Source organism: Sebastes umbrosus, chromosome 14, assembly GCF_015220745.1.
Source record: "Sebastes umbrosus isolate fSebUmb1 chromosome 14, fSebUmb1.pri, whole genome shotgun sequence".
In the NCBI taxonomy this organism is placed as follows: Eukaryota; Metazoa; Chordata; class Actinopteri; order Perciformes; family Sebastidae; genus Sebastes; species Sebastes umbrosus.
This window is the reverse complement of record NC_051282.1, coordinates 1701748-1723170: the sequence shown is the minus strand read 5'-3', so window position 1 is coordinate 1723170 and position 21423 is coordinate 1701748. Positions and strand designations below refer to the sequence as shown.

Sequence of the window (21423 nt, the reverse complement as noted above, 5' to 3'; positions counted from 1 at the left end):
AAACAAGTAAACAACGATTAATGGCAAATACATACAGCTTTTATTTGAAAATAATAAAAAGTGCAACTTCAGGACCTGAGGTCCTGTGCACGGGGAAAGCACCTGTGGTTGACGCCGCCCTCGTCCAGTGGATAGATAACATCTAGTCATGTAATGCCCCCAAAGTGAAAATCTGCTGGCCGGCTCTTTTGCACCGCAGCGCCGGCAGCTCATGCAGAACGGTGCCCGTCTCCCTCCACGCCGATACCGGGTGGTAGAGCGAGGAGTCCAGGCAAAGGGGCGCCGTTTGTCTGCATGCACGCTTGTGCTGCAGAGCCATCTCTGCAGAGCCGGCAGAGCTGGCAAGCTGGCGCATGTCGATGACGTTATACACGGGGAGAGTGAACCGGAGTATGGTTTAACATTTCTTTACTAATAAAAGTGCTAAAAAATACATCCATGTAACGTTTGTGGTGCCTAAATACAAGGTGCAAATTCTTCGATACAATCGATTATTTACCTTGAAAATCGATTTTAGATCGATATACGTCTCCCGTTAAGGAGTTAAGGACAACTTGCAGTGTACCTATCGATGTAATTGGATCGTAGGAATATAAATCGATACATCGATGTAGTAGATGAATCATTACACCCCCAGTATCTGTGCGTCTCTCGTTGAAAGGATGAAAGATATAATGTGTCTGTGTGTGTGTTTGCGTCGTCTATGGGATGCCTCCGTCCAACCACTGTGAGGACGTCTGTACGGAGCAGCAACTTGTCCACAGGGACTAAAGGCAACGTGAGGCTCTGGACTCGTGGTTAGCATAATCACAGAAGCAGAAACAAACAGAGTGCTTGTTTTGTGACTACGTTATGTGACAGCGATGACAGCTGAGACTTGCGCTCCCCGCTCTCTCTTTCTCTCTCTCTGTGGTGGGGGGCGGGAGGGGGGGCTTCCATGCAGGGTGCATTTGAAGTGGCTTCTGGGAGGCCCTGGAGCGTGCCGAAAGGTCAGAGGTTACAACAACTGGGCCTCCCTGGACCTCCCCACACCCTCTTACCCCCTTAAACACCCACATCCACGCCTCCGCCCCCTCCTGTTTTCATGTCAGGGCCACAGATCACTTCCAGATCCCCCTGACACATTAGGCAGGACAAAAACAACTCCTGTTATCCTGCACTCACTGCTGACAACTTAACATTTGAATGTTGTGTGTCAACCCCCCCCCCCCTCCTACCAACACCATCCTCGCTGTATCTTTATTAAGTTACAGATGCCTCTTGAAAATACCCCCTCCCTTCCTCTTCTTCAAAGACACACGTGTCATTGTACACACACATATCTCATGAATAGGCCATTGTGTGTTTGTTTCTCAGGGTGTAACCCACAAGTGTTAAACATAATACACTGTATTGCATTCTGTTTCCGTGTCTGTGTGTGTGTGTGTTGTACATGCGGGCACGTGCGCTGCTCCTCAGGAGGATGTTTTGTGTTTTGTTCTCCTCCTCGCTTACAGAAGAATCTGTCGTTCGCTCAGCCAGGTGTGAAATTGCACTGTCATCTGCTTCACCTTTCAGAGAGGGGAGGGGGGGGGGGGGGATTTGGGGGAGTGACTTGGATCCTTTGGAACATTCTTTCTCTCTTTTATTCTGTCACCCCTCGACTCTCTTTTCCTCTCCTCTTCTGGAGATCTGTATCTGTGTTTGGCTCAGCAGTGTTCACCGTATCACCCACCACCACCACCACCACCACCCCTCTCCCCTCTCCCCTCCCTCTCAGCTTAACATCTGTTTCTGGTGAGGGCCAGAAAATGGGGGGGGAGTGGGGGGTAATGTCGAACTCTTAAAATTAATTAGCGCATTACCAAATGCTTGAGTTAGAAGAGGCCTCGCCGGACCCCCGTTAACTCACCCCGCTCCGCTGCTCCTCGCTCCTCCCCGCTCCACCAAGTCCACATCTCCCCGAGTCCCAGGGGGCCGGTTTATCACCCAGGACCAATTAGAGTAGGAAGTGGGGTCGCTGACCCTCTGTCAGGCCTCATCAGCTCCCGTGTCACCTGACAGGGGCCATGCCACCACAAGGAGGGATATAGAGCGCGAGGGGAGGGGGGGAGTTATCGACATCATGAAGGAGCTGAGACCACACGAAGCCACTCTGTGTACCTGTGGAAAACGGGGGATTGTTCATCTATTCATTTCACCTACTTGTTTCATTTTCTTCCTTGCTGAGCCTTTCCAAGCTAGCACAGTAGGGATATCAGGGAAATGTCTCCAGTCTATTTCAAATACGGATAATGTCGTCATACTCAACCAATTACCTGCCAGCATTTTCCCTCTAGAAAAAACAAACAAAAAATCAAAGAGTCTCCGGTAGGGCTGTCAGTCGATTCAAATATTTATTCGCGATGAATCACATGATTGTCCATAGTTAATCGCACATTTTTTTATTTGTTCAAAATATACCGTAGAGGGAAAAGTATTTAATACTCTTATCAGCATGGGCTAATATGCTGCTTTATGCAAATGTATGTATATATTTATTATTGGAAATCAATTAACAACACAAAACAATGACAGATATTGTCCAGAAACCCTCACAGGTACTGCATTTAGCATAAAACAATACGCTCCAATCATAACATGGCAAACTGCAGCCCAACAGGCAACAACAATGTCAACCTCATCATGGTGCTAGAGTCACGGGATCTCCATAGTCTTTAGGATTCACCCTCTGGGGACCATGACCTTCTGTACAAAATGTCTTGGCGATCAATCCAGTAGATGAGATTTTTCAGTCGGGACAAGGCGACAACCTCCGGTTCTGAAAAGTGAAGCCAATGAGGAAGTGCCTTAAACCTGCATTCTTTCTAACAGCCAGCAGGGGGCGACTCCTCTGGTTGCTAAAAGAAGTCTGATTGTATAGAAGTCTATGGTAAAAATGAACCTACTTCTCTCTTGATTTATTACCTCAGTAAACATTGTAAACATGAGTTTATGGTCTCAATCACTAGTTTCAAGTCTTCTTCAATACAGCATGATGTTCATTTAGTAAATTATGGTCCCATTTAGAGTCAGGTAGACCATAAAGCAGGGGATGCTTTAGGGCGGGGCTACCTTGTGATTGACAGGTCACTACCACGGTGTGGTCCCGTCTGGGAGTAGTTTGTGCTGGCAATGGCCAGAAACCAATATCCCGAAGGCCAAAATGCCCAACCTGAGGCTTTCTAACCGTAGTCCATAAACCAATGGGTGACGTCACGGTGACTAAGTCCACTTCTTATATACAGTCTAATGTCGGGACTAAAGTGGTGGACCAACAGTCACGCAGCTAGCTTGGCTATTGGGATTGACGGGTGCTTCCACGGCGTTTTCCGGTCTGGAAGTTGTCCTTGTTTTCGCCTTATAGAACTTTAACCCTTTCACAGTGTGTTTTCAGTTACTGTCTTAGTTCAGCGTTTGGTTGTACTTAGCTCCGCCCTCTCGCGCCACTTCTGGTTGCAAAAAAAACGAGATTGCGACGGCCAAAAACCAAAATGGTGACGGCCAAAATGACGAACTCGAGGCTTCAAAACCGTAGACCACAAGCCAATGGGTGACGTCACGGTGACTACATCCACTTCTTATATAGTCTACGGTCGGGACTAAAGTGGTGAACTGACAGTCACGCCGCTAGCTTGGCTAGCTTCCACCCCTCCATACTGCCTCCTCCTTTAGAGAAGCATCTTCATGCCGTGGCTTCACATCACCTTTAGCCCGTATCCTAGAAGCATTACCCTAACAAGAAAGCCCTTGTCATATGACACTCCATCACACTTCCTTACACCGCACAAACTGATGCATTCTTGTCATGTGTTACATCTTTGCCGGTCTGCTGCTGCTATGGACAACAGCATGTTTTAATATTTACCTGAACCAACCCTTGTTTCAACCATCAGAGCACAACATATGTTTGCACTATAAATGTTTTTCCGTATTGGTTCCACGCAGGGAAGAAAGACTTTATTGTACTTGTATGGTGTATTTCACCTTTGACCTTTGATCAACCATGTCACCAGCCACTGCCACAATTGACCCCTATTAGACCAGCAAAGTGAAGGTTTTATTGATACTAATGAAAGTCTTTTTCTTCCTCCCTCCATGTTTGTGCTGCCGCCCTGCTGCTGTCTCAACTAAAGGTAAGATACCATGGTACTGATGTGTGTTTGAACAAGTGTTTCCAAAACTCATTTCACATGCCCGTCTCCACCTGAACCATATGTCCTCTCCCATATCTTCTTCAATTTACTCATTCTTAAAAACTCACACACACACACACACACACACACACACACACACAAAATCAACTTTCAGCCTTATTCTTCGCTCTCCCTTCTACAATTTTCTCGCCACATTTCAAGATCACTGTACAGAGACAGACACACGGTGTGGGCGCTGCTTACGGTTCAGCACAGTATCGCTAGGAGTTAGGTTTATATTGGATTATTCTGCACATTAACATTACAATTTTTGAAATATTTCAAATCCTACGTTGTTTGCTAGCTAGTCCTCTTTTTCACTTTGTTACCTTTGTCGGCACATTGCTACCTTTCTTTGCATGCTGCTGCTGCGGACGATGAGCGGAACAGTGTGAAACTGCTGACAGGACAGTGGACCGTGTTGCCCGCATGCTTATGCGTGTTTCCTTGTGGGAGTGCATGACACAAATAAAACGTGGACCCACGACTAAAAGCATTGCTCTGCAGTGCTACCAGTAGCCAAAAAACTCCACACTGTACCTTTAACCACAGCTTATTGACCATAACCACAATGTTTCCCTAACCATTCTTTGCCATGTGCAGATATTGTAGTTAGAGTTGCAACGATTAGTCGACTAATTGATTAGTTGTTTGGCAGAAAAATAATCACCACTAGTTTAATGTAATGTAGAAACTGCTGTTTTCAGCCTCTCAAATATGGAGGTTTCCCGCTTTTCTCAATTTAATATCATATTAAACGGAATATCTTTGGGTTTTGGACTGACGAAACAAGACATTTAAACTAGGGCTGCCAATCGATTCAAATATTTAATCGTGATTGATCGCATGATTGTTCATAGTTGATCGCGATTAATCACAAATTAATAACACATTTTTTTTTATCTGTTCAAAATGTACCTTAAAGGGAGATTTGTCAAGTAATTAATACTTTTGTCAACATGGGAGTGGACAAATATGCTGCTTTATGCAAGCATATGTATATATTTACTATTAGAAATCAATTAACGACACAAAACAATGACAGATATTGTCCAGAAACCCTCACAGGTACTGCATTTAGCATGAAGCAATATGCTCCAATCATAACATGGCAAACTGCAGCCCAACAGGCAACAACAGCTGTCAGTGTGTCAGTGTGCTGACTTGACTATGACTTGCCCCAAACTGCATGTGATTATCATAAAGTGGGCATGTCTGTAAAGGGGAGACTCGTGGGTACCCATAGAACCCATTTACATTCACTGATCTGGAGATCAGAGGTCAAGGGACCCCTTTGAAAATGGCCATGACAGTTTTTCCTCCCCAAATTTTAGTGCAAGTTTGGAACGTTATTTAGCCTCCTTCATGACAAGCTGGTATGACATGGTTGGTACCGATGGATTCATATGATGCAAGTATCCTCGCTCTAGCTTTAACAACCTTTTACAACCTAAAAATCACAAGTTGTGTTAAACTATTAAAGAAACTAGAATGGTACTCAGAGAGGGCAGACCTAGCCCCCCCCCCCCCTTCTCCGTTCAGCTTGCGCCATCATCCACGTGTATTTTAGTTTATGTTGAGATCAGCTGTACGTAGTGGAGCATCGTAAAACACTTCATTCAAACTGGACAGAAACAAAATAAAACTCACCTAAACTGTCGTCGTTACTCTTTCCAACCATCACCAAGTGTGCTTTGGTCCAACTCACCTGTAATTTCACTGAGTTTAACGTGAAAAAACACTGATTCTACAGTTGTTACCCCCCCCCCCCCATCTCCCCGCTCTCTCTCTGCTGTCTCTCTCTCTGAAGGAAGAAGGCGGGGTCATGCGTCATCAGTTACACTGCGCATGTGTTACTGTATACCCAGAGGTCTTAATTCTCTGGCTGATCGTAATGCTTAAAATAAGTTCCTGAATCCGGACCATGATCCGGATTGACACCAATATTTTCATTGTTCATTGTGCCCCCCCCCCTCCGAAAAATGTCATTCAAATCCATCACGGACTTTTGGAGTAATCCTCCAACGGGCAAACCAATGTCCAACATAACCTCCTTCCTAGGCCTTCGGCCTTGGCGGAGGTAATTACTGGCGTTAAAACCAATTTGCGTTATTATCGTGTTAACTTTGACAGCCCTAAAAATATCTATTAATTGTAGTAATGGTCTTCAACATTAACACTGAATGTTGAAAAATGTCAACACAATCCAAAGTTTTGCGGTACATGCTCTAAGCCAAATGCTTGAAATGTAAATGCAATGAAAATCAATAAATAAGCTCCACACGTCCTGATGCAATTTTAATTAGACATATTTTGGAACCGTGTTACAATTACTGTGAGCTAACTTTTTAAATTGTGAATGGTTCTTCATCATTTTGGAATGAAGCCCTACTATTGTCCCGTATTCTGTAATAATGGATACAACACAGAAGAGTGTTTGAAGCTCCCACTCCTCCTCTCCTTCTGTCAAGTCTCGACTACAACACCTTAATTTGTTCCCAGACTCCATTTTTTGTCACCCTCTCCACCCCCCCCCCACCCCCACCCAACCCTCCCAATCATCTGTCTCTCCGCCTCCTCCTCTTCATCCTCCACCTTTCCCCTCTCTCGCATCCAAATTCTCCACTTTTTCTCTCCCCTACCACCTCCGTCTCCCGTTACTCCAACTCCTCCTCCGTTATCTCACCCCATCTCCCCTCTCAAGCTTCTTTTCTCCTCCCTCTCAACCCCTCCTCTTCCTCCCAGCCCAGTTCTGCGTTGCGCCTGTTTACCTCCATCGTTCCACCAGATGGTTTGTGTTAAAACTCTACGTTTGACAGCTCGGATGATTTTTTTTTTCCTCCCTGATATTATTTTAACATCGGGGGGATTGCTCAGACCTGGAGGAACACAGAAGAAGGACAAGCAGGGGGTAAAAGGAAATTAAAGTATAAAAAAACCCTCATGTATTAAAAGCAATTATTCCGTCAAGTGAAGGGCAGCAGTCATCACAGGGCCCGTTTTGGTTTGGTTCCCTGTGTTACTTTCTTTTTTTTTTTTTTTTAAATAAATAAAGGCACATATAATGTAATATTGATTTAAATCACATCTGTTAGGGTGATTTCATCCACCCCCTCTCCCTCTGCTCCATGTCTTTTGGAAGAGAGAAGGGGCCCGGGCTGCCAGAAATAATTGCTTGTTTGCTGGTATTTACTTGAAATCTGTCAAAGACTGAGAGAGAAAGCGAGTAAGTGCAAGAGTTAGTGAGAGAGACGGAGGGAAAGAGGGACCACTCGGGGCCCTACACAGATCATTATCTGCTGCTTGTCTTCCTGCTGCTGAGGGGGGAGTGTGTGCATATGTGTGTCTCGCTTTCTAGGACCATCACACACAACCAGGACATTTAAATACTTTCTTTCTTTTTGTGTCTTAGTGAATTTTAAGGTGGCAAAAAAATGTCAGGCGGACATAAAGTAACCCACAAAAACCAGCCAGTTCCATCTGCTGATGAAGACCTTGAGATGAGGTTGAAAGCTCCAAATAAGCTAGTAAGGGGACCTTGACCTTGTCATGCATCAAAAACACTTTCAAACTAATTCCAACAAAGAGAGGCGTCTACCATTAAAGGCAATACGAACCAAAGCTGCCAGGAGGATTTGATTTGACATGGTTTGTATTGACTTTACTGGAAGATAGCGTTCTCTCTCATAATAATAATAATAATTCTATTTTTTGTTACTTAACCTGCCCTAGGCTATTTTTTTTCTCACTTTTTAAAAAGAATATTTTGACATTTTGCTTAGTTGCTCACTTGCTGAAAGTCATATCTAGGGTTGTATCCAATGTCATTTTTGACATTCAAAGCTTCAATTGAGGTCTTTCGAATGAAGCTTCAAATGTCTGTCATCATATTTGATGGCATCATCACCTTAAAAGAACTTAAATGAAGTGATTCATGGGATTAAAAGGGTTAAGGCCTACACACACAGGCAGGGCAGATAACGTCATGTTGTCATGGATACTTTCACACAGAATGACGTTATTACGTGACCAAAAAGCAACATACTTTTCTTTTGGAACAAGGTAGATTTTTCGGAGCTGTTGCACCACAAATAAAGACATCAACCGATCACTTTGTGCGGAACAGGTTGAGATGCAGCTATATTTATGAAACAACAACATAGAGGCTCCGTAATCCAAACTAAGACGTATTACTCCTTTCAACCTCGACAAAGGCAGCACAGACCAGATCCACTCCTTTCATTCTTACCTTTCACAATAAAAGCCCAAGACATATAATATTCGCAGGCAAGTATTTTGCATTTTCATGTTGTTTAATTGCCACGCCCCCGGTGTGTAAATGCCTTTAGTCTTTCTATTTTTTATTAAATACATTTTCTTTAATGAATATAACTCATCTGTTTTGTCAACATACTGTAAATACATGAAGGTGCAGACTGAGCGCTCTGGCGCTCGCTGTGTGTTTGAGAGAGAGAGAGGCAGAGAAGGTGGAAGGTGGCTCATTGCACACAATGTTTCTGAGTAAGTTATTAATAACTTACTCAGAAACAGTGCTTTGTCACCCGTCCAACCAAACCCGTGATATTTTCAAGTAAGCTTACCCGAAACCCGCCTGACCTGTGAGCTGTGGGTCGACCCGCACATCTCTACCACGTAGCCATCACTGCAATCTACTTCTATAAATAGTATAATACTAATATTATTAGTGTAGCTGGATTTTTATTTGCAACTGTGCAGGAATACTGGGTTTAAACACAATGAATAGACGTGCAAAAAAAAAAAAGCTGCGCAAAATTCTCATGTTGGTTTAGTATCTGAATATCAACGTTATGAATGAAGCTTTGGGATATTCAGTACAGTCCTCGTCATATCTGTGGGTCAAGTATGTAGCTAGAGCCACGAGTCAAATAGCCTACATGTAGCTCAGCATAAAGGCTGGAAACAGGGAGAAACAGCTAGCCTGGCTCTGTCTAAAAGACCCATATCTCATTTCTATTCATATTATTGATCTATTTCTTAACGGAACTCGGCGTAAAAAACACGACATGTAATTTTTACATTTCTACTTGTATATGAATTAAAAAAAATGAGATGCAACAAGTGAATTAGTGAGCTTTAAAGGTGTTGGTAGGCCGATAGTTGAACAAAGCAAGTAAACAAATAGGTGTGTTTCCAAAACTTAGAAATGTTTCTTTTTATTCTCAACATTCTTCCCGCCTGTGCAACTGAAACGTCCGAGTTTGGGTGAGATGGCTATCCAGGACCAAACGTCTGCCGCATGGCTTGGCACACATGCTAGTGTGTGTTTTGTGTGTGTGTGTGTGTAGTCTGTGGGCGACCTGAATGTGGAAAGCCTCCTTATTGCAGTGTTTAATCTTGTGCCATAGCAGTTTGGTTTCCAGTGTTGCTGGCCGTCTCCTGTGCAGCATTAGCCTGATTACAGCGCTGCTTATTTGGTGGGGAGGCCTCAGTCTGCAGGTCTGCCTGACATTCTGGCCTTTGCCAACGCGCCGTTCCCACTGTCTCCCTCCTCCTCCTCCTCCTCGTCTCCTCCCCTCGTCCTGCTCCCTTTCCCTCCTTCGCTCGCTTTCGCTCCCTCCCCAAAGAACCACAAACAATAAACCCTCTGTTACATTTAACCTCCTCACGTGTTTCCCTTTCTCCCTCCTTCCCTCCCTCCATCCCTCCCTAGTTCAGTCTCTCGCTCACTTGTTGCTTTTTTTCTCCCTCCCTCTCATAACATTAGAGCAGTTGGGGTTGTGCCTTCGGTCTGTTACTCATCTCTCTTGGGTGTTTTGGGACTTGTTTGTGGGCTTGGAGCATACAGTAGAACAAAGACAACACACACACACACACTCGGTCAGGCCACCGCTAACTCTCCCACTCCAAGCCAATGACAGCGGTGATTAGTATCTCATAACAGCTTAGATTGTGTGGAAAGTGGGTGTGTTTGTGTGTGCACGTGTTAGCTGGTACAATACCCTGATAGTAGCATTACCACTCATCATAGCTCGGCAGCAGCAGCAGCTGCAGCTGCAGCGGTGGTGGGACGGCAACCAGATTTGGCGTAATCTTCCCCTAATGAGATTGGTCCCTCATTCCTACGTCTTTATGGGAGAAGCAAGCTGGCAGACGAGCAGGCTGACACTCGGTCGTAGTGATGGTTCTCCCGTACAGAGCTGCAGAGTGGAGCTGATGTCTGCTAGTCAGTAAGTGAGAGGCAGGTTGTAATGGGGATGTCACCATACCAGACATTTAGTAGCTGATACCAACAACAGTGAGAGTCCACCATTCTCCATACCAATTTGGTACCATAATAAAAAAAAGCCAAGTAAAACAATAAATCCTATGTACTTCAACATCTCCCTCAAACAACTGGATTTATTTAATTTTCTCACCAAAAACTACATTTTACAAGATTACATTTGAACACAGGCTGTCAATCCATTCAAATAGTTCATCGCTATTAATTGGAAATTAATCACACAGTTTTTGTATCTGTTCAAAATGAACCTTAAAGGGAGATTTGTCAAGTATTTAATACTCTTATCAACATGAGAGTGGGCAATTATGCTTGTTTTTTGCAAATGTATGCATACAGTATATTTATTATTGGAAATCAACTAACAACACAAAACAATGTGAAATTTAGCGTAAGTTTCAAGCGTTATTTAACCCCCTTTGCAACAAGTTAGCATGACATGGTTGGTACCGATGGATTCCTGATGGTTTTCTAGTTTCATATGATGCCAGTATCTAGCTGTAAAACTGAGACCGCAACAACCTTCCAAAGATTGATTGCGTTAATGCGTTAAAGAAATTAGTTTGAGTTTTGGAGTTAAAACAACTTTGTGTTGACGCGTTAACTTTGACATCCCTAACAATATTAGAATTTACCTTCGCCCCTTCATTTTTACTGAATAGAGCCTGAACTCCTCATGATGTAAATCAATAGCACCTCCCGTGTTGAAATCAGCAGGATGAGAGCTAGCTAACGTTAGCTGTTAGCAGCCGTTAAGCAGCACAGTCCTGCACAGAGCTAACAGCTAACGTTCCTGCCGATTTCAACATGGATTTGTTGTTCATAATGTAACAGTATCAGGTAAAAATATGGTGCATCCCCTGGATGTGTCGACAGTGAGTTTCAGTGTCCCAAACACATATCATGTGTCCCTGGGACGGAACGCTTATTCTATTAATAATATTTGTATTGTTCAACACAGGCCATTTCAGTAGAATGTGACAACAGATTAGAAATCATTTAGTTTTACTTTTTACGTCACTTTTTAGGCGGGCGTTTTACTGGCGTCTGGTAGTCGCTTTCAGTCCAAAATGGTGAAAGTGTAGCTCTGCTGCTGGGCGCTGATGTTTCAATGGAACTAACAATTGACTTTCACTTCTTGGCAATATTTGTTCTTTGTCTGCAGTAGCCTACTGTAGAAAAATGAGTACTGTTGCGTTTTCAGAATTTTGGCATCGACATCCATCCATCTTCAACCGCTTATCCGGGATCGGGTCGCGGGGGCAACAGCTCCAGCAGGGGACCCCAAACTTCCCTTTCCCGGGCCACATTAACCAGCTCTGACTGGGGGATCCCGAGGCGTTCCCAGGCCAGAGTAGAGATATAATCTCTCCACCTAGTCCTGGGTCTTCCCTGTGGTCTCCTCCCAGCTGGTCGTGCCTGGAACACCTCCCAAGGGAGGCGCCCAGGAGGCATCCGTGCTAGATGCCCGAACCACCTCAACTGGCTCCTTTCGACTTGGTACTAAAGTATCCCTAAATTACAATGTAGGGAAGAGGCTGTCGATTTAGAAGGCAGGACGTTTGTTAAACAAACAGTATGTTAGGTGGGCAGTAAGTTAGTGGAATGGGTCGAATAGAGAGGCAGGCAGGTACTGTAGGATGGTGGGCAGACGGACACCGACTCACAGGATGTGGACAGCACACAGGACGGGCCTTTATCTGATGGCCTTCGCTGGCCAATTAGATTAGAGCGCAGCACAGCAAATAACAGTTAATACTCCGGATTAACATCATCGCCGGTTCCTCAGACCACTAAACCAATCCGCTTTTTCCATTTTGGTGAAAAAGATCCAAGACTGTTTTTCCATAACAGCTAATTAGATCGTGAGCGTGTGGATAAGAACGGGTCATTTTCTTTAAGTCTGGTTTCCGAAGCATCAGTGAAGGTCACATTCTGGAGAGACTTCACCCACGATGCACTCTGAGCAGACAAAAGCAACCTCAGGTGTGGTTGCCTCTCTACCTGTGATCACCCCCCCGTTGTTGTATGGGGCCACTTGCTGGTCTTAGGCTGATTTACTTTGCTTTACCCTGACATGTATTTAGATTTAAATTGTTATGGAACAACATTGTAACATATTGAAGTCTGGGCGATCACGCTATCCTCTCCGGGTTTCACTGTATTTTTGCCATCTCTCGCTCTGTTTTTCTTTCTCTTCCTTTGCTCTTTCTGTAACAGGAACACACACAGCAGTCATAATAGCAGGTTAGAGTGCAGGGCCGACCACTGGACACTGTTTGTACAGAATGCTAGCATATGTCAAACCTGGCTTATTGAACTTAGACCGCAGCCTGAAACAGCCCACTGCTCAGTACTCCGAGTCGCTCCGGGCCCACAGGAGAAACACACACACACACGCACACACACACTTATGCATGCACAGACATATACAGTGTGTGTATATGCATACATACATATGCAAAGATACACACACACTGAGAGGGGTTACTCGGTACGTTCTCAAAAAAAAAAAGCATTACCTCACTTGAGCATTAGGAGGCTACAGGCGGAATGAAAAGCAGACAGAGAGAGGGAGGAGGGAGGAGGGGTGGAGGAAGACAAAATGTCACATGACAGAGTTTCTGTGACACATATTCATTTTCATGTAAGCTGATAGGCCCGCCGATGCTCAGCTTTCATCTGGTGTACACTAATGACCCTAGCAAACGTACTTAACACACGTTGTTACACATTATCACACAGGTTGCCTTTTAGTGTGCATGTGTTTGACACAGACAGAGTGTGTGGGGGTTATTCAAGGCTCGCTGGTTGAGCTGTGTTGGGCAGCATTACTTAGTAATGTGCTTACTTTTTCCCAGTAATAAGTAGTGTAAAGGATTACAATTTGTTGCATTAATTATACATTGCAGTTGCTAAATGCCAGTCGCAGTCTGTTACTTCTACATGTGGGGGTCAGCTTGTTGGCTGTCATAGGGGGAGTTTGATGGAGGGTCTTTGGCTCGGTGCAGGGGCAGGAGGTGTGGGGAGGCAGCAGTACCAGAGATAGCATCTTTTTTTAATTTCATGCATTCTTCTTCCCTGTCAAAACCAAGCCTCCAGGAAGAGCGCCGGGCTTTTAGGGCAATTTGTTATAGTGGCCAAACCGTTGAATCACAACTTCCGTGTCTGTCACGTGATGCCAGACTTTTCCCCATATACTTGCACTGTGAAAGAGACTTCTATGAATCAACGGATTATTTTCTTTTTAGTTAAATCAACTTCTCAGTACGAACCCTTGAATAGCCCTTATTTAAACCATTAGGTAGTACAAGTTGTAAAATGCACTATCAGCTGAATCAAGAGTTATTTTCAAGGGCTGCCCCGTCTTAAAGGTCCCATATTATAAAAAAGTGAGATTTTCATGTTTTTTTATTATAAAGCAGGCTTAAGTTCTTTATAAATACTGTGAAAGTATCGAAACACTCAATCCACAGGGAAATACACACAGCCCGTATTCAGAAACTCTGCATTTTAAACAAGCTGTCAGCATTTCTGTCCATTTGTGATGTCACGAATCTACAATATTTAGACCCTTTACACAGATTTAAACATAAACATTCTAAATGTGTCCCAGTTTATTCCTGGTTGCAGTATATGTGAATGTCACCAGCAGACAGGAAGTACACATGGACCCAAGCTGTTGCCTAGCAACGCAATCAGGCCGACAGTACGAGGAAAATAAAGTTTTTTTTAACATTACAGCATGTAAACATGTTCTAGTAGAAACACAAAATACAAGCATGAACCTGAAAATGAACACGATATGGGACCTTTAAGGCTGGCCCACACTAAAAGATTAAAGATCAAATCTTAATAGATGTGTAAAATGTGAGAGACCCCACACATGATGAGATGTTATGTTCAATTTAACAGTTTTGTTCTTATAGTGTGTGGAGAGCAACGATTTGGCCCAAACAGCACACCACACACTAACAGATTCACTCATAAACAACAAGAGTTACGTCTAAAAAAATGGAAATCTGGCAAAATCTGTCGCGATCAAACGTGAATTTAGTGTAAACAAACATGGCGGACGACGGGAAGGAAGAATTAGCGATGTTAGGTTTTACACTAGTTTGTACTGAAAATTTACAAAGAAAAATAATATATGAAGTCATGGAGACTTGTTCAATAAAAACTTGTGTTGTTGCCACAAATCATTAAGTTGGTCCTCCATTTCTGAGGTCCGTCTTACTGCTACTTTATACTTTGCGTTTTGCAATAGCCCATGCATTAGCCGTGGCCACCATGACGGCGGTGGTTGTCCTTCCTTCTTCAGTCAACTTGGTTCCCAATTGGCTGTCGTTCTTTCCCACCTGACTGCATCATCGGCTGTCTTCGGGGTTCCCCACACACAACAGGATATCCCATCGTAAATATTGAACATGTTTATTATTTACGATTTGAAATCGGTGCAGCCGGGATGGACTTCTGAGCCGATTGGGGGATGTAAAAACACCCTTAAACATACCTCACACCACAGGAACATCTGGAAAGATCATCTTTAGATCCATCAAAACATAGGGGCTTAGCTGACGATTGTCAGGAGGGGGGGAATCGGGCCCAAAATCAGCTTGATTCTCGTGTAGTGTGTACTCGGCATTAGTCCATTAGTCGACTAATCGGTCATTTTGGTCTTAGTCGACTAAGATTTCTTTATTCAATTAGTCGTTTTTAATGCTTTTTCATACTGATTGACTCATTTCCAAGAAACCTATGAGCACACCTCTGGTAATACCAGATTTAAAGTAGCTTTTGTATGATTCTTTGAGGACATCTTTTACGTAAATCAACTAATCACTTAGTCAACAAAATCGCACGAGTGTTGGTCGACTAAGAATTTCATTGTTTGAGGACAGCCCTATTATTTTCCTTCGTTCATGTGAGTGAAAGCGAGCGGTTTGGAGGCGGGGTTAAAGGAAATGCTAGTGCGCTAGCTCTATGGGTCCATGGATGGGGAAGATCTGGGTCATTTTAAACTGAGCTGAGGAGCGGGCTACAGAGGACCACCAGATTTTTTTCTTTATTAAGCTTTTAAGTCTTAAGTATAATTACTTTTTGAATGTGTAATTCCATTGTTCAAGTAACTTTCCCTTCACTGGTTATAAGCAGCTGTAATATACTCTCAGGCCTTGGCCCAGGCTCTATTCGAAACAGTGTTCAGGCTCCACACAGCACGTGAACCAGTTCTCTGAGTGCATCATAATTATATTTAGTGTTTTCCATGTTTACGGTCTTTGAATGAGGTCCAGTGGTGTTTTTATCACATCAATGTGGAACTTCTTGTTCCTTCTCAGCCAAAATGTACGAGAAGAAAACACCACGTTATCCACTGAGGGAGGATGAAGCCCACATGATCGTCTTGTTAAAGCACTTTAGGGACACCTCCAGTACTATACAGCGTCTATAAGGACCTTATATGATCCTTAAGGGATACTCAGAGCCCCACTGTGGGTGAAATTAGCCCCAGATAATCATCTCCTTCTGGGCTACAGCCACTCTCAGCACCAGGCCGGTTTTACACCCCATTTACCAAGAAAAGAGGGGACGACTTGCCTCAGTGACCCCTTTGCTCCCAATCTATATAGCTGGTGGAATGGATGACGAGAGGATCTTTCCCTCCAGTATTTATTCAGATTTACACCAAAAGTGAAGCCTGGGAGTGTAGATGGGAGTATGGATGTCACTATACTATAAATTTAGTGGTCGATACCAATATCTGTGAGATTCCCAGATTCTCGATACCAACTTGATACCTGTGTAAAAAACAAAAGTAAAAAAAAATCAATCCCATGTACTTCAACATCCACTCCTTTATTAGCGTTTGCATTCTGGTTTTTGTTCGGAAGTTCAACAGGTCCTAATTCTCTCTAGGGCTGCCCCCTCTTAATCCATTAGTTGACTAATCTGTCTTTTAGGTCTCAGTCTACTAAGATTTCTTTTGTCGATTAGTCATTTTTTTATGCTTTTTCATGCTGAATGACTCATTTCCAAGAAACCTCTGAGCACATCTCTGGTAAACAGCAGATTTAAAGTGGTGCTTTCATGTGATTCTTTGTGTAGAAACTCAGTTTTACAAGATCTGTCCATTAAATCAACTAATTGATTAGTCGACAAAATCGCATGAGTGTTAGTCGACTTAGAATGTCATTTGTCGAGGACAGCCCTAATTCTCTCTCTAATATCGATGTCTTCATCCTGCCGACCCCTCTTGGAATCGGCAGGATGAGAGCTAGTTAACGTTAGCTGTTAGCAGCGGGTTAGTCCTGCACGGCGCTAACAGCTAATGTTAACTAGCTCTCGTCCTGTCCATTTCAAAACAGGTTTGACGGTATATGGTTCCTGTAGTACTGTTAAAAAATGAGTACCGTCACGTTTTCAGAATTTTAGCATGGACTTGGTACCGAAGTATCGCTTCTCGTGACACCTCTTTGATGGGAGAGAACGCAGCTGGAGTTGACCGGTAATGTCTATCTGATTAACAGCAGGTCCGCAGCAGCCTTAAAACAAAACGGAGCGTCATCGGATCATCGGATGATAGATCGCAAGGACCCTCGCGTCCCCTCCCCCGGCTCACTTTTCTCTATTCTGTCTGCTTCCCTTTCTCCTCTATCTACCCCCCCACCATCTCCCACACTCCCCTGCTCCTCTCTACCCGTCGTCATTGTGTCTTAAATCTCTCTTTCCGCCTGATTTTGCTTGAAAGGTGATAGAGGAGGTTCTCGCTATAGATGAAAGGAGCTGTGTAGAATCAACACATTAGACAACCTTGCTGCTACACTCCCCCTTAAAGTAACAGAATGATGCAACACACTCACACACATATGTACCATAAAGAGAGACGGAGAGAGAGAGCACTATGCATTAAGAGATCTGGCCCGTGGGAGGAGAGAGGTACGACAAGTAAGGAGATGAATAGTGTTAATGCCTGTTAAACCACATATGTTGAAATCAGATGGGAATAAGCCGAGTTCTCTCTCCTCCCTCCGAGCCTAATGTGAAATATATCTTCCCTTACATTCAGTCGAGAACTGTGTTTTTAACACTGATTTGTAGGTGTATAGTCGCGACGATAACAGAAAGATCTGCGCAAACAAGTCCGAGTCCACGTCGACCACAAGAGCAGCGAGTGTGCATACCGTACATGCACACATGCAAACACACACACACACACACACACACACACACACATCTCGCTGTGGTGTCCTGAGCCTGTGTGGCCCCGGCAGCGCTGGGATGTGGAGTGAAGCAGGAAATGTGTGAGCCATGAAGGCATGTGTTTATGCTGGCTGCAGTCGCCCATCACCAGCCAGAGGGAAAACAGACACCAGCACCGCTTCATTTGCTCTCCATCGCTCTCCTCCTCGTCCTCCTCCAAAACCTCAACGTGATCTTTTCTCACCTCTGCCTCTCCCAACATTTCTTCTCTCGCGCTGCGTTCCTCTTTATTTCACTCTCATTGTGTTTCTTTATGTTTCCCCCTCTGAAAAGTAAGCTGCAACTCGCATGTATATAAGAGAAGATAATTACGGTATAGTAACACAAAGCCAGTCGACGTTAGCCACGAGAAAAAACACTTCCAGAAACAAATATTTCAAAAAAAGTGACCTCAGTTGGGGCTAATAAAGATAAGGTGTTTAGATAATGACACTTAAATAAAAGAATGAATACGTGTAAAGACAAATAGTGAAGCAGCGTTAAAAAAAAGAAAATGTAATAACCCTAAATAAATACAGGCAGACTTGCAGAACTTGGCTGCGCGTCTTGCTGTGGCTGGCCGGAGCCCTGAATCAACAGTTTGCTCTCATCAAGGCAATTTTTCCTCAAGGTTTGGACAACACAGCTTTTTGGACAATAAAACGTCCCGTCACACAGTTGAATGGCTTTCAGTATTTCTCTGTTTGTTAGACAGCTACAGTACATTAGCTTAATCATTGCCTGATGTTTCCTCTGCTCTTATGAGTGTGTGTGTGCAGAGCAGTGACCCGGCAGCAGTGTTAGATTGGGATCTGCTCTCTGGTAACGGTAGGTGTTGGAGCATGCTGGAGATTGAAGAGAATTCACATTCAATAACTGTCTCTACGTCATGAAAACAAAACACTTGATTGATTTAAGAATGATGCCTTAATCTGAACGTGTTTGGAGTTTAAATAAGATACCAATTTAACAAAAATAAAATGTATGAATAAAATCAACGTCGTTGATATTCTGCTCATCTTGTTAATATGCAGGGAGGTTTGAGAGGGTTTTTTGTTTATGATTTTATTGGCACGTTTTGGCATGGCAACGTGTACAGTTAAGTACTTACTTCGACAGCTGTATCCGGGTCTTTATGCTGGTTGCTGTCCAGGGAATGATGCGACACAAACACGTGGAATTCGCATCCCTGGCGTGTTCGCGGGAGTTGAAATATTTCAACTCAAGCGAGAAATTTGCGTGACACTGTGTCCTGAAAGTCTATCAGCGTTTATCACATTCTCCTCCTGTCTTCATTGACGTCCTGACGTTGTTCAATCAGAGATGGAGGAAAAAAATATTGTAGCCGTCTGTGGTCACCCAGAGCTACGATAGGGCCTCATATTACTCAAATTACTATAATATTATAGTATATTATACTATACTATAATTATTATCAATATGTACAGAGACAGGGCCAAATATATGTTTATTAACCACAGACTGTCTATGGTATACATAACAATGATTTATGCCTAGCCTGGCACCGATCAATCCCAACTCCAAACAGAAAACAAGACATTTAAAATTTGTTTGCTTGTCGTCATGGTAACAGACCCGACAAAGCATGAATTCAGACTTCTTACAAATCTGCATCATCATGTTGTTATTTCAGCGTCCTTTCAATCCGTTTACAATAACTGCTGCCGTATTTATGCCTAAATGAAGTTATGTTGAGTGTTGATGGAGCAGCTATAATGTTAGTATAGCCTGGCAGTAGAGAGAGATGACAGGAAACGAGGGAGAGATGGATGCAACAACGGTCGGTCCCTGGCCGGGATCGAACCAGGGACTTTGTGGTTCAAAATATCAAATAAACAATAATGAATCAATGCCCTTATCTAAACATATGAAATGAACCACACGTCATCCTGTTGAGAAATGCTCTGTTCCAAGGCTGTGCTTTTAGTGTATTGACTTTATTACAAATGTCAATGGGATTTTGAATGAGCTTATCTTCCTTCTGGAACAGAACCAGGAAGCTCCAGTTTCACTTCTCTTTATTTGGCAGTTTTAGGGACGTCGACCACGGCAACGATCACATCTCACAAATGCTATATTCATCAGGCTGAAACGAGCCATTTATGACAAGTTAAGAGAATCCGACTTGGAACACTCGTACGAGGACTCGTCACAGAAAGAAGCATATAGCAGACTGTAGTGTGGTATACGAGGTGAGAGGAGGAGTGATGCAGTGACGACGATAGGGATATTAATGAGTTCTGGAGGAGACAGGAAGTTAACTCAGAGTTGAACTCCGTCTCTTCTATCTCTCCCTCTCTTGCACACACCATTCTTCTGGCTATAAAAAGCACCCTTTGCTCTGTTAGTCTGGGGCCTGTGAGAGAACGCAACAATAACATAGGAAAAAAAGGAAAGTACAAAAAAGAGCTAGAGGCGAGGGAATGAGGTTATTCTGTTTTTATTCCGCCTTTTTAATGAAACAAGTGTGCAAGCTGGCAGTACAAAGCACTCTGGATCTGTTGGGGTTGGGGGACGGGAAAGGGGGCATAAAAGCCTTGTTAGAAGTGCAAGACGTTAACTGAGAAGTTTGATGGTCTCCTTAGTAGAAAGGAGGACTGTCGACATACTGCACAATTACTCTTTGACGAATCCCGAAAGTCTCTTTCGGTCTCGGAACAATCTGCCAATTTGGATCAACTCTGTTTTTTTGCCTCTTTGGGATATTACAGTTAGAAAATGTGCTTTTAAAAAACATACAGTACAGAAAAACAAAGACGGCCTCTAATCCTGCACCTACCTTTCTGCCCCCCCCCCACCTCTCTGTTTGATATCATCATTCATGGCAAGCTGCTGATAGTGATGGAAAATTGGTCAACACAGCAATACAGATAGAGATACGGGATCATCGGCGGCTGTGCGGGTCAGCTCGAGAGTCCAACCACGGTCAATGTCAGTGGGATCTGCGAGGCTAAGTCCCCGTGAGCGTGTGGATCCCGGTGATTGAGTGATTGAGCGCTTAGTGTTTGAGCCTGCCGACAGCCCAAACAAGTTAATCCCCACCCCCACCATCACTAACCCCCCCACCACCACCACATCCCCTCACTAACTCCAGATCTACAGCAGAGGGAGAGGACATTTAGTGGACAGGGCTTTAGCGGGGCTAGTCCAAAAAAAAAGCTCCTTAATGATTTAATCAGCGGAGATATTCATTTGCTGTAATACGAGGGCGCCCGCTCAGCTCTGTACACTCTGTACAGGGCCAGCGAGGCCAGGCTGATGTAAACGGGAGAATTTGTGATTATGGAGCTGGATTAAAAGACGAGGGTTGTGCTTTTTTTGATTGGGGACAGAATCTGAGCCGGAGGTCAAGCGAGCTTGTTGGGAATTGGATGATCCTTTATGGAAAGAGGAGATCCACTTAGAGTCGCAGGCATGCAACCTAAAATATTACTGTGGCTTTTTTTCCACACTATCCAGATTGTGGCCTCAGTAGGCCGGATATGAGATCTCAATAGTTTTTGGCGGGCGTTTTTCCTTTATTTGAATGCAGTCAGTAGAGCGTAGGGGTGGGGACAACAATCCATTCACCTATGTATCGACATTCTTTTTCTTTTTTTACAAGTTTGAAATGTTTTTTAATGCCAGAATCTATACATGTGCTTCATCTGAGTCTATGTGGAGGTAGAAGGAAATTAAAAGGAGGTA

General features: G+C 43.7%; 1 protein-coding gene across 25 annotated transcripts in view; it reads left to right on the top strand.

Moving 5' to 3' along the window:
- Nucleotides 1-21423, top strand: part of nfixb (nuclear factor I/Xb) — a 202025-nt gene that overhangs the window by 94580 nt on the left and 86022 nt on the right. The window contains exon 3 of one of the 25 annotated variants that reach the window (XM_037791235.1): nt 4155-4901. The exons of the other annotated variants lie outside the window; for them this stretch is intronic. Coding sequence (XP_037647163.1) covers nt 4155-4174 — 20 coding nt within the window. The 3' untranslated portion in view covers nt 4175-4901. Of the gene's footprint in view, nt 1-4154; nt 4902-21423 lie in introns of those variants that run through there. 25 annotated transcript variants of the gene reach the window in all.